The sequence below is a fragment of the Ranitomeya imitator genome, chromosome 3 (assembly GCF_032444005.1).
Source record: "Ranitomeya imitator isolate aRanImi1 chromosome 3, aRanImi1.pri, whole genome shotgun sequence".
Lineage (NCBI taxonomy): Eukaryota > Metazoa > Chordata > Amphibia > Anura > Dendrobatidae > Ranitomeya > Ranitomeya imitator.
In genome coordinates this window covers 510,079,836-510,097,242 of record NC_091284.1, presented here as the reverse complement: position 1 = coordinate 510,097,242, position 17,407 = coordinate 510,079,836, and the positions used below count along the sequence as shown (strand labels likewise).

Here is a 17,407-nt window from a genome sequence, read left to right as displayed (position 1 = left end):
TCTCCTCCTGTATATAGTATATACCTGTGTGTCATCTCCCCTGTATATAGTATATATCTGTGTGTCATCTCCTCCTGTATATAGTATATACCTGTATGTTGTCTCCTCCTGTATATAGTATATACCTGTATGTTGTCTCCTCCTGTATATAGTATATACCTGTAGGTCATCTGCTCCTGTATATAGTATATACCTGTGTGTCATCTCCGCCTGTATATAGTATATACCTGTATGTCATCTCCTCCTGTATACAGTATGTACCTGTATGTCATCTCCTCCTCTATATAGCATATACCTGTGTGTCATCTCTCCTGTATATAGTATATATCTGTGTGTCATCTCCCCTGTATATAGTATATACCTGTGTGTCATCTCCTCCTGTATTAGACCTTGTTCACACGTTATTTGCTCAGTATTCTTACCTCAGTATTTGTAAGCTAAATTGGCAGCCTGATAAATCCCCAGCCAACAGGAAGCCCTCCCCCTGGCAGTATATATTAGCTCACACATACGCATAATAGACAGGTCATGTGACTGACAGCTGCCGTATTTCCTATATGGTACATTTGTTGCTCTTGTAGTTTGTCTGCTTATTAATCAGATTTTTATTTTTGAAGGATAATACCAGACTTGTGTGTGTTTTAGGGCGAGTTTCGTTTGTCAAGTTGTGTGTGTTGAGTTGCGTGTGGCGACATGCATGTAGTGACTTTTGTGAGATGAGTTTTGTGTGGCAACATGCGTGTAGCAACTTTTTGTGTGTCGAGTTGCATGTGACAGGTTAGTGTAGCAAGTTGTGTGCAGCAAGTTTTGCGCATGGTGAGTTTTGCGTGTGGCGAGTTTTATGTGTGGTGCCTTTTGAGTATGTGCAAGTTTTGTGTGAGGCAACTTTTGCATGTGTTGCAACTTTTGTGCATGTGGCAATTTTTCCGCGTGTGCAAGTTTTGCGTGTGGCGAGTTTTCCATGAGGTGAGTTTTGCACTTGTGGCGAGTTTTGCGTGAGCCTAGTTTTTGCATGTGGCGAGTTTTGCGCGTGGCGAGTTTTGAGCGGCGACTTTTGTGTTTCGACTTTTATGTGGCGAGGTTGGTGTATGTGTGGTGAAATGTGTGCTGAGGGTGGTACAGTTAGGGCCAGAAATATTTGGACAGTGACACAATTTTCGCGAGTTGGGCTCTGCATGCCACCACATTGGATTTGAAATGAAACCTCTACAACAGAATTCAAGTGCAGATTGTAACGTTTAATTTGAAGGGTTGTACAAAAATATCTGATAGAAAATGTAGGAATTGTACATATTTCTTTACAAACACTACACATTTTAGGAGGTCAAAAGTAATTGGACAAATAAACATAACCCAAACAAAATATTTTTATTTTCAATATTTTGTTGCAAATCCTTTGGAGGCAATCACTGCCTTAAGTCTGGAACCCATGGACATCACTAAACGCTGGGTTTCCTCCTTCTTAATGCTTTGCCAGGCCTTTACAGCCGCAGCCTTCAGGTCTTGCTTGTTTGTGGGTCTTTCCGTCTTAAGTCTGGATTTGAGCAAGTGAAATGCATGCTCAATTGGGTTTAGATCTGGAGATTGACTTGGCCATTGCAGAATGTGCCACTTTTTGGCACTCATGAACTCCTGGGTAGCTTTGGCTGTATGCTTGGGGTCATTGTCCATCTGTACTATGAAGCGCCGTCCAATCAACTTTGCAGCATTTGGCTGAATCTGGGCTGAAAGTATATCCCGGTACACTTCAGAATTCATCCGGCTACTCTTGTCTGCTCTTATGTCATCAATAAACACAAGTGACCCAGTGCCATTGAAAGCCATGCATGCCCATGCCATCACGTTGCCTCCACCATGTTTTACAGAGGATGTGGTGTGCCTTGGATCATGTGCCGTTCCCTTTCTTCTCCAAACTTTTTTCTTCCCATCATTCTGGTACAGGTTGATCTTTGTCTCATCTGTCCATAGAATACTTTTCCAGAACTGAGCTGGCTTCTTGAGGTGTTTTTCTGCAAATTTAACTCTGGCCTGTCTATTTTTGGTATTGATGAATGGTTTGCATCTAGATGTGAACCCTTTGTATTTACTGTCATGGAGTCTTCACTTTACTGTTGACTTAGAGACAGATACACCTACTTCACTGAGAGTGTTCTGGACTTCAGTTGATGTTGTGAACGGGTTCTTCTTCACCAAATTAAGTATGCGGCGATCATCCACCACTGTTGTCATCCGTGGACGCCCAGGCCTTTTTGAGTTCCCAAGCTCACCAGTCAATTCCTTTTTTCTCAGAATGTACCCAACTGTTGATTTTGCTACTCCAAGCATGTCTGCTATCTCTCTGATGGATTTTTTCTTTTTTTTCAGCCTCAGGATGTTCTGCTTCACCTCAATTGAGAGTTCCTTTGACCGCATGTTGTCTGCTCACAGCAACAGCTTCCAAATGCAAAACCACACACCTGGAATCCACCCCTGACCTTTTAACTACTTCATTGATTACAGGTTAACGAGGGAGACGCCTTCAGAGTTAATTGCAGCCCTTAGAGTCCATTGTCCAATTACTTTTGGTCCCTTGAAAAAGAGGACGCTATGCATTACAGAGCTATGATTCCTAAACCCTTTCTCCGATTTGGATGTGGAAACTATCATATTGCAGCTGGGAGTGTGCACTTTCAGCCCATATTATATATATAATTGTATTTCTGAACATGTTTTTGTAAACAGCTAAAATAACAAAACTTGTGTCACTGTCCAAATATTTCTGGCCCTAACTGTATATGTGTTCAAGCACGTTGTAGTGTGTGGCGCATTTTGTGTGTGTGTTCATATCCCCGTGTGTGGTGAGTATCTCATGTCGGGGCCCCATCTTAGCAACTGTACGGTATATACTCTTTGGCGCCATCGCTCTCATTCTTTAAGTCCCCCTTGTTCACATCTGGCAGCTGTCAATTTGCCTCCAACACTTTTCCTTTCACTTTTCCCCATTATGTAGATAGGGGCAAAATTGTTTGGTGAATTGGAAAGCGCAGGGTTAAAATTTCACCTCACAACGTAGCCTATGACGCTCTCAGGGTCCATACGTGTGACTGTGCAAAATTTTGTTTCTGTAGCTGCGACGCCTCCAACACTTTTCCTTTCATTTTTTTCCCCATTATGTAGATAGGGGCAAAATTGTTTGGTGAATTGGAAAGCGCGGGGTTAAAATTTCGCCTCACAATATAGCCTATGACGCTCTCGGGGTCCAGACGTGTGACTGTGCAAAATTTTGTGGCTGTAGCTGCGACGGTGCAGATGCCAATCCCGGACATACACACACACACACACACATACACACACACATACACACATTCAGCTTTATATAGGAGACTAGCTGAAGAGCCCGGCGTTGCCTGGGCATAGTAAATATCTGTGGTTAGTTATAGCACGTCACTTCTCTTATTTTCCCATCACGCCTCTCATTTTCTCCCTCACACCTCTCATTTTCTCCCTCACTCCTCTCATTCCCGCCTAACACTTGTCAGTTCGACCTCACATCTGTCATTTTCCGATCACTACACTATTTTCCCTCACTCCTCTCATTTTGCACTCACACCTTTTCATTTTCACCTCACACCCCTCATTTTCACCTCAGTATATACATGTTTGTCATCTCCCTTATATATAGTATACACCTGTATGTCATCTCCTGTATATAGTATATACCTGTATGTCATCTCCCCTGTATATAGTATATACCTGCTGTGTGTCATCTCCCCTGTATATAGTATATACCTGTATGTCATCTCCTCCTATATATAGTATATACCTGTATGTCATCTCCTCCTATATATAGTATATACCTGTATGTCATCTCCTTCTATATATAGTATATACCTGTATGTCATCTCCTCCTGTATATAGTATATACCTGTATGTCATCTCCTTCTATATATAGTATATACCTGTATGTCATCTCCTCCTGTATATAGTATATACCTGTGTGTCATCTCCCCTGTATATAGTATATATCTGTGTCATCTCCTCCTGTATATAGTATATACCTGTATGTCATCTCCTCCTGTATATAGTATATACCTGTATGTCATCTCCTCCTGTATATAGTATATACCTGTGTGTCATCTCCTCCTGTATATAGTATATACCTGTAGGTAATCTGCTCCTGTATATAGCATATACCTGTATGTCATCTCCTCCTGTATATAGTATATACCTGTAGGTAATCTGCTCCTGTATATAGTATATACCTGTGTGTCATCTCCTCCTGTATATAGTATATACCTGTATGTCATCTCCTCCTGTATATAGTATATACCTGTATGTCATCTCCTCCTGTATATAGTATATACCTGTAGGTAATCTGCTCCTGTATATAGTATATACCTGTGTGTCATCTCCTCCTGTATATAGTATATACCTGTATGTCATCTCCTCCTTTATATAGTATATACCTGTGTGTCATCTCTCCTGTATATAGTATATATCTGTGTGTCATCTCCCCTGTATATAGTATATACCTGTGTGATCTCCTGTATTAGACCTCGTTAACACGTTATTTGCTCAGTATTTTTACCTCAGCATTTGTAAGATAAATTGGCAGCCTGATAAATCCCCAGCCAACAGGAAGCCCTCCCCCTGGCAGTATTTATTAGCTCACACATACACATAATAGACAGGTCATGTGACTGACAGCTGCCGTATTTCCTATATGGTACATTTGTTGCTCTTGTAGTTTGCTTATTAATCAGATTTTTATTTTTGAAGGATAATACCAGACTTGTGTGTGTTTTAGGGCGAGTTTCGTTTGTCAAGTTGTGTGTGTTGAGTTGTGTGTGGCGACATGCATGTAGCGACTTTTGTGAGATGAGTTTTGTGTGGCAACATGTGTGTAGCAATTTTTTGTGTGTCGAGTTGCATGCGACAGGTTAGTGTAGCAAGTTGTGTGCAGCAAGTGTTGCGCATGGCGAGTTTTGCGCGTGGTGAGTTTTATGTCTGGTGCCTTTTGAGTATGTGCAAGTTTTGTGTGAGGCAACTTTTGCATGTGTTGCAAATTTTGTGCATGTGGCAATTTTTCCGCATGTGCAAGTTTTGCGTGTGGCGAGTTTTCCATGAGGTGAGTTTTGCACTTGTGGCGAGTTTTGCGTGAGCCTATTTTTTGCATGTGGCGAGTTTTGCGCGTGGTGAGTTTTGTGTGGCGACTTTTGTGTTTCGACTTTTATGTGGCGAGGTTGGTGTATGTGTGGTGAAATGTGTGCTGAGGGTGGTATATGTGTTCAAGCACGTGGTAGTGTGTGGCGCATTTTGTGTGTGTGTTCATATCCCCGTGTGTGGTGAGTATCCCATGTCGGGGTCCCACCTTAGCAACTGTACGGTATATACTCTTTGGCGCCATCGCTCTCACTCTTTAAAGGGAGGGTGCCGTGATTTTAGTTTTTGTATTAATAATTATTGAATATATAATCAACTATTTTTAATACAAAAGTAAATGTAGTACTTTAATACTTTTTTATTTATTCATTTTTACTTTTGCCACTGGAGGCCGCCATTTTCATTAGTGTGGGTGTGTTTGGGCACGACACTTGCACACCTCACTTACGGCAGCCATGGGCATAGGAGCCAACAGTCGGGCTCCGACCGCTCCTCCTGCCTCTCAGCTGTGACTTGGGCACGCCCACTGGGCTGCTACGTCACAGCTGTGAGAGGAGATCGCGGCCATTTTGTTTTTTTCCTCTGTCATCGCACACACAGCTCAGTGTGTGCGATCATAGCAGGAGCTGCCAGGGAGAAGCTGCTGCTGGGAAGAGAGGTTGGGGGTGAGTATCTGCAGCCAGGAGCTGTGATTGCAGCCTGTACTTAGTATTACAGCACAGGCTGCAATCACTGCTCACTGCCGTTCAGAGCAGGGAGATCGTCACACTGCTCTGCCCTGAACATGACTCAGCACTTCCTGGAAGAGGACAGAAGGTAAGTACAGAGTTTTTATTTTCTTATGCATCTACCACTGCTACCAGCCCCTATATACCACTGCTACTAGCCCCTATATACCACTGCTACTAGCCCCTATATACCACTGCTACCTGTCCCCTATATACCACTGCTACCTGCCCCTATATACCACTGCTACCTGCCCCTATATACCACTGCTACCTGCCCCTATATACCACTGCTATCTGCTCCTATATACCACTGCTACCTGTCCCTATATACCACTGCTACCAGCCCTTATATACCACTGCTACCAGCCACTATATACCACTGCTACCAGCTCCTATATACCACTGCTACCTGCCCCTATATACCACTGCTACCTGCTCCTATATACCACTGCTACTAGCCCCTATATACCACTGCTACTAGCCCCTATATACCACTGCTACTAGCCCCTATATACCACTGCTACTAGCCCCTATATACCACTGCTGCTAGCCCCTATATAACACTGCTGCTAGCCCCTATATACCACTGCTACTAGCACTTATATACCACTGCTACCAGCCACTATATACCACTGCTACCAGCCCCTATATACCACTGCTGCTAGCCCCTATATACCACTGCTGCTAGCCCCTATATACCACTGCTGCTAGCCCCTATATACCACTGCTGCTAGCCCCTATATACCACTGCTGCTAGCCCCTATATACCACTGCTGCTAGCCCCTATATACCACTGCTGCTAGCCCCTATATACCACTGCTGCTAGCCCCTATATACCACTGCTGCTAGCCCCTATATACCACTGCTGCTAGCCCCTATATACCACTGCTGCTAGCCCCTATATACCACTGCTGCTAGCCCCTATATACCACTGCTGCTAGCCCCTATATACCACTGCTGCTAGCCCCTATATACCACTGCTGCTAGCCCCTATATACCACTGCTACCAGCCCCTATATACCACTGCTACTAGCCTAGCCCCTATATACCACTGCTACTAGCCCCTATATACCACTGCTGCTAGCCCCTATATACCACTGCTGCTAGCCCCTATATACCACTGCTGCTAGCCCCTATACAGGTCCTTCTCAAAAAATTAGCATATAGTGTTAAATTTCATTATTTACCATAATGTAATGATTACAATTAAACTTTCATATATTATAGATTCATTATCCACCAACTGAAATTTGTCAGGTTTTTTATTGTTTTAATACTGATGATTTTGGCATACAACTCCTGATAACCCAAAAAACCTGTCTCAATAAATTAGCATATTTCACCCATCCAATCAAATAAAAGTGTTTTTTAATAACAAACAAAAACACCAACAAATAATAATGTTCAGTTATGCACTCAATACTTGGTCGGGAATCCTTTGGCAGAAATGACTGCTTCAATGCGGCGTGGCATGGAGGCAATCAGCCTGTGACACTGCTGAGATGTTATGGAGGCCCAGGATGCTTCAATAGCGGCCTTAAGCTCATCCAGAGTGTTGGGTCTTGCATCTCTCAACTTTCTCTTCACAATATCCCACAGATTCTCTATGGGGTTCAGGTCAGGAGAGTTGGCAGGCCAATTGAGCACAGTAATACCATGGTCAGTAAACCATTTACCAGTGGTTTTGGCACTGTGAGCAGGTGCCAGGTCGTGCTGAAAAATGAAATCTTCATCTCCATAAAGCATTTCAGCCGATGGAAGCATGAAGTGCTCCAAAATCTCCTGATAGCTAGCTGCATTGACCCTGCCCTTGATGAAACACAGTGGACCAACACCAGCAGCTGACATGGCACCCCACACCATCACTGACTGTGGGTACTTGACACTGGACTTCAGGCATTTTGGCATTTCCTTCTCCCCAGTCTTCCTCCAGACTCTGGCACCTTGATTTCCGAATGACATGCAAAATTTGCTTTCATCAGAAAAAAGTACTTGGGACCACTTAGCAACAGTCCAGTGCTGCTTCTCTGTAGCTCAAAAGTGGCTTTACCTGGGGAATGCGGCACCTGTAGCCCATTTCCTGCACACGCCTGTGCACGGTGGCTCTGGATGTTTCCACACCAGACTCAGTCCACTGCTTCCTCAGGTTCCCCAAGGTCTGGAATCGGTCCTTCTCCACAATCTTCCTCAGGGTCCGGTCTCCTCTTCTCGTTGTACAGCGTTTTCTGCCCCATTGTTTCCTTCCAACAGACTTGCCATTGAGGTGCCTTGATACAGCACTCTGGGAACAGCCTATTTGTTGAGAAATTTCTTTCTGGGTCTTACCCTCTTGCTTGAGGGTGTCAATGATGGCCTTCTTGACATCTGTCAGGTCGCTAGTCTTACCCATGATGGGGGTTTTGAGTAATGAACCAGGCAGGGAGTTTATAAAAGCCTCAGGTATCTTTTGCATGTGTTTAGAGTTAATTAGTTGATTCAGAAGATTAGGGTAATAGGTCGTTTAGAGAACCTTTTCTTGATATGCTAATTTATTGAGACAGGTTTTTTGGGTTATCAGGAGTTGTATGCCAAAATCATCAGTATTAAAACAATAAAAGACCTGACAAATTTCAGTTGGTGGATAATGAATCTATAATATATGAAAGTTTAATTGTAATCATTACATTATGGTAAATAATGAAATTTAACACTATATGCTAATTTTTTGAGAAGGACCTGTATACCACTGCTGCCAGCCCCTATATACCACTGCTACCAGCCCCTATATACCACTGCTACCAGCCCCTATATACCACTGCTGCTAGCCCCTATATACCACTGCTGCTAGCCCCTATATACCACTGCTACTAGCCCCTATATACCACTGCTACTAGCCCCTATATACCACTGCTACTAGCCCCTATATACCACTGCTGCTAGCCCCTATATACCACTGCTGCTAGCCCCTATATACCACTGCTGCTAGCCCCTATATACCACTGCTGCTAGCCCCTATATACCACTGCTACTAGCCCCTATATACCACTGCTACTAGCCCCTATATACCACTGCTACTAGCCCCTATATACCACTGCTACCAGCCACTATATACCACTGCTACTAGCCCCTATATACCACTGCTACTAGCCCCTATATACCACTGCTACCAGCCCCTATATACCACTGCTACCAGCCCCTATATACCATTGCTACAAGTCCCTATATACCACTGCTACCTGCCCCTATATACCACCGCTACCTGCCTCTGTATACCACCGCTACCTGCCTCTGTATACCACCGCTACCTGCCTCTGTATACCACCGCTACCTGCCTCTGTATACCACCGCTACCTGCCTCTGTATACCACCGCTATCTGCCTCTGTATACCACCGCTACCTGCCTCTGTATACCACCGCTACCTGCCTCTGTATACCACCGCTACCTGCCTCTGTATACCACCGCTACCTGCCTCTGTATACCACCTACCACTGCTGCCTGTCTCTATATACCATCTACCACTGCTACCTGCCTCTATATACCATCTACGACTGCTGCCTGCCTCTATATACCATCTACCACTGCTGCCTGCCTCTATATACCATCTACCACTGCTGCCTGCCTCTATATACCATCTACCACTGCTACCTCTGTCCTGTGTAGCTAATCTAGTTTTGTGTAGCTAATCCTGTCCTGTGTACAGTATCACAAAAGATAGGATTAGATACACGGCGCAGCACAGTATCACACAGGACAGGATTAGATACACGGCTCAGCAGTCAGTATCTAATCCTCTCCTATGCACTCCTCTCCCCCCTGCGTGTCTTTCCCCATTGTGGTTTATTATTTTTGTTGTGGGAGATGAGGGAGTCGAGGATTATGCGTTCGGTATGGTATAAAAAAGATTAATAAAGGACCTTATTCTGGCCGAGTCTTTATTTACAATACATGTGAGATCTATGTGGCGGCATTATGGGTGATCTATATGGCGGTATTATGTGAGAAGGATATGGTGGTATGTGAGAACACTGGCGGTATTATGTGTGATCTATATGATGGTATGTGAGAACACTGGCGGTATTATGTGTGATCTATATGGCGGTATGTGAGAACACTGGCGGTATTATGTGTGATCTATATGGTGGTATTATGTGAGAACTGTATGACAGTATTGTGTGATCTATTTGATAGTATTGTGTGTGATCTATATGGCGGTATTATGCGAGAACACTATGGCAGTATTATCTTCAGAAAGCGGACCCATTCTATGGTGGTTCTGGCTGAGCACCTGCACGCGGGTCTGGGGTAATAGAGGGTAAAGCATGACCTCCAGTTAGGTGCAGTCAGGGCTGGTGAGGCGGCTGAAGAGAGGGGTCTCATTTTTATCGTTACTATATGGCTACATTTCCTTCCCAGCGTCACCCCGGACTGCGCCTGTCGCCTCGCTTTCACACATTGCTAGGACAGGATGGAGAAGACAGGATCTGAGGAAAGGAATGGGGTCTGCATGCAAAGTCTGGATCAGACCAGGCCATCAATCCGCAGAAATGTTTCCTGGATTTCTGTGGAGCAGACGGTCCATCCATGTGTATAAAAGACAGCGCTCTATGTACAATCCCTGGCTGCTCCGCGCACCAAACAGGGGGCCCCTATAGACCAGCACACTGCTCTCCTGAAATACTCTATGCTGCTGTCACCCTGCTCCCTCCACCACATATCTCCCAGAATCCTTTTGCTGCCTGCCATCCTCGGTGACTGTCTACTTGTCAGTATAAGGCTGCCTTCACACTATCATTATTTGGTCAGTATTTTACATCAGTATTTGTAGCCAAAACCAGGAGTGGGTGATAAATGCAGAAGTGGTGCATATGTTTCTATTATACTTTTCCTCTATTTGTTCCACTCCTGGTTTTGGCTACAAATTCTGAGGTAAAATACTGACCAAATACTGATAGTGTGACGGCAGCCATACTCTGCAGTCACCAACAAAATGTCTGCTCACTGGGTTCCTGAATATCATCCTCTCTAATCCCTTAGCAAACACCCAGAAGGAGAGGAGAGGAGACATCACACACGTCAGCAGACTCCGCCCATAATTACAGCAGTGCAGTAATGTGAGCTATTTGTACACTAGGTTTTTCTGAAATTTCAGCAGCTGCTCCCCCTAGTGTTGAAAAGTGGAAATTCCAAAACTTTTCAAATTATTTTTCATATTTTACTAAATTATAAACAAATGATAATATTTTTTAAGAAAATGTAATCATTAATTCTTTACATTTTTACAATTTCTGAAAAAATTTTTTTTTTGATGGCACCTTCCCTTTAAGTCCCCCTTGTTCACATCTGGCAGCTGTCAATTTACCTCCAACACTTTTCCTTTCACTTTTCCCCATTATGTAGATAGGGGAAAAATAGTTTGGTGAATTGGAAAGCGCGGAGTTAAAATTTCACCTCACAACATAGCCTATGACGCTCTCAGGGTCCAGACGTGTGACTGTGCAAAATTTTGTGGCTGTAGCTGCGACGCCTCCAACACTTTTCATTTCACTTTTTCCCCATTATGTAGATAGGGGCAAAATTGTTTGGTGAATTGGAAAGCGCGGGGTTAAAATTTCACCTCACAACGTAGCCTATGACGCTCTCAGGGTCCAGACGTGTGACTGTGCAAAATTTTGTTTCTGTAGCTGCGACGCCTCCAACACTTTTCCTTTCACTCTTTTCCCCATTATGTAGATAGGGGCAAAATTGTTTGGTGAATTGGAAAGCGCGGGGTTAAAATTTCACCTCACAACATAGCCTATGATGCTCTCAGGGTCCAGTCGTGTGACTGTGCAAAATTTTGTTGCTGTAGCTGCGACGCTTCCAACACTTTTCCTTTCACTTTTTTCCCCATTATGTAGATAGGGGCAAAATTGTTTGGTGAATTGGAACGCGCGGGGTTAAAATTTCGCCTCACAACATAGCCTATGACGCTCTCGGGGTCCAGACGTGTGACTTTGCAAAATTTTGTGGCTATAGCTCCGACGGTGCAGATGCCAATCCCGGACATACACACACACACACACACACACACACACACACACATACACACATTCAGCTTTATATAGTAGACTAGCTGAAGAGCCCGGCGTTGCCTGGGCATAGTAAATATCTGTGGTTAGTTATAGCACCTCACTTCTCTTATTTTCCCATCACGCCTCTCATTTTCCCAATCACATCTTTTATTTTCCCCCTCACATCTCTCATTTTCTCACCCACACCTCTCATTTTCTCCCTCACTCCTCTCATTCCCCCCTAACACTTGTCATTTCGACCTCACATCTGTCATTTTCCGATCACTCCACTATTTTCCCTCACTCCTCTCATTTTGCACTCACACCTTTTCATTTTCACCTCAGTATATACATGTTTGTCATCTCCCTTATATATAGTATACACCTGTATGTCATCTCCTGTATATAGTATATACCTGTATGTCATCTCACCTGTCTATAGTATATACCTGTATGTCATCATCTCCTATATATAGTATATACCTGTATGTCATCTCCTTCTATATATAGTATATACCTGTATGTCATCTCCTCCTGTATATAGTATATACCTGTGTGTCATCTCCCCTGTATATAGTATATATCTGTGTGTAATCTCCTGTATATAGTATATACCTGTATGTCATCCTCTATATATAACATATACCTGTATGTCATCTCCTCCTGTATATAGTATATACCTGTGTGTCATCTCTCCTGTATATAGTATATATCTGTGTGTCATGTCCCCTGTATATAGTATATACCTGTGTGTCATCTCCTCCTGTATTAGACCTCATTCACACGTTATTTGCTCAGTATTTTTACCTCAGTATTTGTAAGCTAAATTGCCAGCCTGATAAATCCCCAGCCAACAGGAAGCCCTCCCCCTGGCTGTATATATTAGCTCACACATACACATAATAGACAGGTCATGTGACTGACAGCTGCCGTATTTCCTATATGGTACATTTGTTGCTCTTGTAGTTTGTCTGCTTATTAATCAGATTTTTATTTTTGAAGGATAATACCAGACTTGTGTGTGTTTTAGGGCGAGTTTCGTTTGTCAAGTTGCGTGTGTTGAGTTGCATGTGGCGACATGCATATAGCGACTTTTGTGAGATGAGTTTTGTGTGGCAACATGCGTGTAGCAACTTTTTGTGTGTCGAGTTGCATGTGACAGGTTAGTGTAGCAAGTTGTGTGCAGCAAGTTTTGCGCGTGGCGAGTTTTATGTGTGGTGCCTTTTGAGTATGTGCAAGTTTTGTTTGAGGCAACTTTTGCATGTGTTGCAACTTTTGTGCATGTGGCAATTTTTCCGCGTGTGCAAGTTTTGCGTGTGGCGAGTTTTCCATGAGGTGAGTTTTGCACTTGTGGCGAGTTTTGCAAGAGCCTAGTTTTTGCATGTGGTGAGTTCTGCGCGTGGCGAGTTTTGAGCGGCGACTTTTGTGTTTCGACTTTTATGTGGCGAGGTTGGTGTATTTGTGGTGAAATTTGTGCTGAGGGTAATATGTGTTCAAGCACGTGGTAGTATGTGGCGCATTTTGTGTGTGTGTTCATATCCCCATGTGTGGTGAGTATCCCATGTCGGGGCCCCGCCTTAGCAACTGTATGGTATATACTCTTTGGTGCCATCGCTCTCATTCTTTAAGTCCCCCTTGTTCACATCTGGCAGCTGTCAATTTGCCTCCTACACTTTTCCTTTCATTTTTTCCCATTATGTAGATAGGGGCAAAATTGTTTGGTGAATTGGAAAGCGCGGGGTTAAAATTTCACCTCACAACATAGCCTATGACGCTCTCGGGGTCCAGATGTGTGACTGTGCAAAATTTTGTGGCTGTAGCTGCGACGCCTCCAACACTTTTCCTTTCGCTTTTCCCCATTATGTAGATAGGGGCAAAATTGTTTGGTGAATTGGAACGCGCGGGGTTAAAATTTCGCCTCACAACATAGCCTATGACGCTCTCGGGGTCCAGACGTGTGACCGTGCAAAATTTTGTGGCTGTAGCTGCGACGGTGCAGATGCCAATCCCGGACATACACACATACACACATTCAGCTTTATATATTAGATTGCATCTAGTAAAAATGGCCAGCGAGTCAAGCCTCACCCCACCGCTGAGGAGTCCGGTGAGAACATGATCTACTGTTGCTTACTATTCGGTGTCATTTGTAGACGGGTCACTCAACTTTTTTTAAACTATTTTCCAGGCTTCTCCAAGTGAGGAGGAGAGCCAGGAGGAACATAGCCCTCAGGAGCAGAGACCACGGGACCAAGCTGTGGTGGCAGGACGGCGAGTAAGTTTTTATGTCAAACCTATTCCTTTTTTTTCTTTAATTTTTTTTTTTGGGGTATGGGGGGTGGTGGGAGGGGGGGGGGGTAGTGGAGGTGGTAGGTGGTGGTGGAGGAGGTAGGGAGAACAATTTTTATCTTGCAAACATTAATATTTTCCAATTATTCTAGGTTTCACAACGGGCCCATGATGACCCCCTGGACATCGACCTCATGGTTGCATCCATACAGGAGCGAGGCCCGTTGTGGGACAGCCGTGACCCCCGGCACGCGGACCAGGGCGTGTTGCGCCGTTTGTGGCTTGAGGTGGCAAAATCGCTGTGGGATGGCTTCGACAGCGCTTACCCCGCGGTCAAAGATAAATTTCGTAAGTATTTCCGAAATGCTGCTCTGACCCATCATGCCAGGATACACAACCGTCTGTGATGTCTTCTATTGGGATTGCACACGGTTGCGTTATCAATTTCAATATTTTCTCTCAAACTAATTTTTTTTTTTTACTTTATACACAGTTAAACAATTGAAGACCAGATGGCGCTCCATGAAGGACCGTTTCAAGAGGGGCATGAAAAAGGAGGGACAGATTCGTAGTGGTGCTGCAGCTTCAAGGACCTCAATCTATAAATACAATCGTATTTTGCAATTCCTGCGACCGGTCCTTGAAAGCCGAGAGTAAGTATAGTACCTATTCACACACCTCGTTTGGAAAACATGCATATTCACGTACTATATTCCAGCCACATAGTTTATTGCCCAGCCATTTATTTTGGCAAGTACGAAGTATACAGCACACAGACAGATAGTAGATTGGCCATGCCCGGGCAATATTTCATAGTGGAGTAGTATATTGCCCATCCAGGTGTATCCCAGGTTTTTTAAAAAAAGGAAAAATATAATAGACACGGCATACCTTCTACTCCAAGGCAGGTTATGTTCCCATGGTTGCTCAGCTCGCAGGACCTGTGATGACGTCTCGGTCACATGACCGTGACGTCATGGCAGTTCCGACGATAAGCGTAATTGTCGGGCGTTACAAACGGCAAACATGGGTGACTATTTTGAAATAAATAAATGTATTCTATTTTTAATATTGATGCGGCATATGCAGTGTCAATATTAAAAATTGGTTAACTTTAACGGCGGCAATGGATACCGCCGGTAAAGTTAATGACAGGGGAGTATGCGGGCGACGGGCCTTCACTGCGGGGAGTAAGGAGCGGACATTTTAATCAGGCCTGTCACCCGCGCTGATTGGTCGCATCAGCCATGTCAGGCAGCTGGCCGGTTCAATCAGCAAACCGTTACGACTGACTGACTGAACTAACCCTTAACAGTAAATTATAATTTTATAGTGTGTGATGCAATGTTTACTTTTACACAGGTGGTGACGAATGTGAAATGTTATATTTTGTATACTAATGGTTTCCTTATGTTTTCACAGAACACACAGCAGCACCCGCGAGCCTGTCCGACCCTCTGGAGCGGTCCTTCGTGAATCGCCATCGGACCCGTCACAGCCATCCCACAGCGAGAGCAGGTCTGCACCACCACAATCTGGCGAACCGGCAGCCGGTCCATCAGATGTTCCCCTGGCCGAGGCCTCTGTCGCTCCTTCCTTCGGGTCTTCCCGACAGCGTCAGCGGGCCTCGGACAGGACGGTCCTGCCCGAATTTTTACATTTGAGCACGGTCTTCCAGAATTGTTTCAATTCGCTGGGCGATAGAATGGACACAGCTCTGTCCAATATCGACCGGCGTCTTGAAACAATGGAATCGGAGCTCTCGAGGCCGGCCAAACATTTTTTTAGTGCCATTGAGAAGGGCATGGTGGAACATCTTACGCCGGAACTCCAGATTTCGGTGATGCAGGCCTGCAACAATGCATACGTGACTGCTCTGCAGCAGGCTCGGGTCATGCAGTCAGCGACTACAATGCCCGCAGTACCATCGCTCGCTACCATGGCTCCGACTTCTGCTGCACAGCACCAACACAGAGCTGCGCGTGCCGAGGGCCACCGCCGCCGCCACCGCCACCATAGAACAGAGCCCCAAACTTCTGCTCCTGCCAGGCCTTCAAGGGCACAAAGACGGGAAGCCGAACCACACCCAGAGGGAGAGAGGAGAAAAAAAAAGAAGAAGACCAGCACTACAACGTCGGCTATGGCTGCTCCGAAAACCAGCACACCAAGTACCCAGCCTGGGTCTACCCGGAGCACACCCAGTACTCAGCCTGGGTCTACCCGGAGCAGGAGTAGCCAGCCTAGGACACTGGTCGTCCCTCCTCCCTCACCTCCTGCGTTGGCAGTATCCGCCACCGTCTACAGGCTGGATTGACGTCGGCATCCCGTCTAGTGTATTAGAATATGCTGGTTCCTCCCCTCGTCCTCCTCCTCGTTCTCCTCAACCCACACCCAAACTGGAGGATATCAATCCCCCTTAATCGCTGACATTAATACCCCTTAACCTTTACCCATTTTTTATTTTTGTGTCCCCAGTAATAAAATTGTTAATTTGTTCAAAAATACGGAGTTTTTCTTTGTCTAAAATAAAGTTTGCACCAAATCACATCGTGCGCCGTATAAACAAATCTTGTGTTTGTAACACCTGATGTGCAATGTCTGACACTATTTTATCGATATTTTTTTAAATTTTTTTTAGGGTTGGCGCTCATTGTACTATGAGATGTTACAAACACAAAGAGCATTGCACAATATATCAATTTTAAAAGGTACCATCACACTGTAAGAGGGTGAACTGTAGTCCCACTGAGAGGGCACTAGGACCCTGTGGTTTTTGCCTGTTGCAGCAGAGGACAGACCTCCCAGAGACAATGTGTGCTGCGGGGTGGGGTCTAGTGTCTCGAGTGTAAAGTGAAAGTAGGAAGTGAGAGCTGAGAGAGAAAAGGCGGGAAGAAAAGGAGAAGCTGCTGTGAGATCTTAAAAAGAGACTGTGTGGATTTACTGCAAGTGTTTTTGGAGGAAAAGAAGCTTTTGAGAGACTTTTTGTTGCTAACGTTCCCCTGGAGAAGAGCTAACCTTTTGTTTAACTCTGTGAGAGACTTGTGTTGCTAACATTTCCTGGAGAGGAGCTAACCCTTTATCTAAGAAAAGACGGAGACTTTGCTAAGAACCCAGTACGAATTTGGAAGTCTGTGGATTCCCTGTGCATTGAGTGGAGGAACAAGTCTGGACAGACTGCTGATACAGAGACGGACGGATTGTCGTGGAACCATTCCTAG

The 17,407-nt window shown here is 44.6% G+C and overlaps 1 protein-coding gene across 1 annotated transcript; it reads left to right on the top strand.

The window, feature by feature from the left end:
* The first annotated feature begins 14,696 nt into the window (after positions 1–14,696).
* LOC138672183 (uncharacterized) lies at positions 14,697–16,542 on the top strand. Its single transcript, XM_069760195.1, has 2 exons — positions 14,697–14,842; positions 15,612–16,542. The coding sequence occupies exons 1-2, from the start codon at positions 14,712–14,714 to the stop codon at positions 16,501–16,503; spliced, it is 1,023 nt and encodes a 340-aa protein (XP_069616296.1). The 5' UTR covers positions 14,697–14,711; the 3' UTR covers positions 16,504–16,542.
* The last annotated feature ends 865 nt before the right edge of the window (positions 16,543–17,407 follow it).

What these genes read in the sequence shown, in the direction of transcription:
- LOC138672183 (XM_069760195.1), top strand. Translation starts at nt 14,712, where the DNA reads ATGAAGGACCGTTTCAAGAGGGGCATGAAAAAGGAGGGACAGATTCGT. An exon ending in CCGGTCCTTGAAAGCCGAGA is followed by an intron (nt 14,843 to 15,611) that starts GTAAGTATAGTA and finishes ATGTTTTCACAG; the next exon opens with AACACACAGCAGCACCCGCG.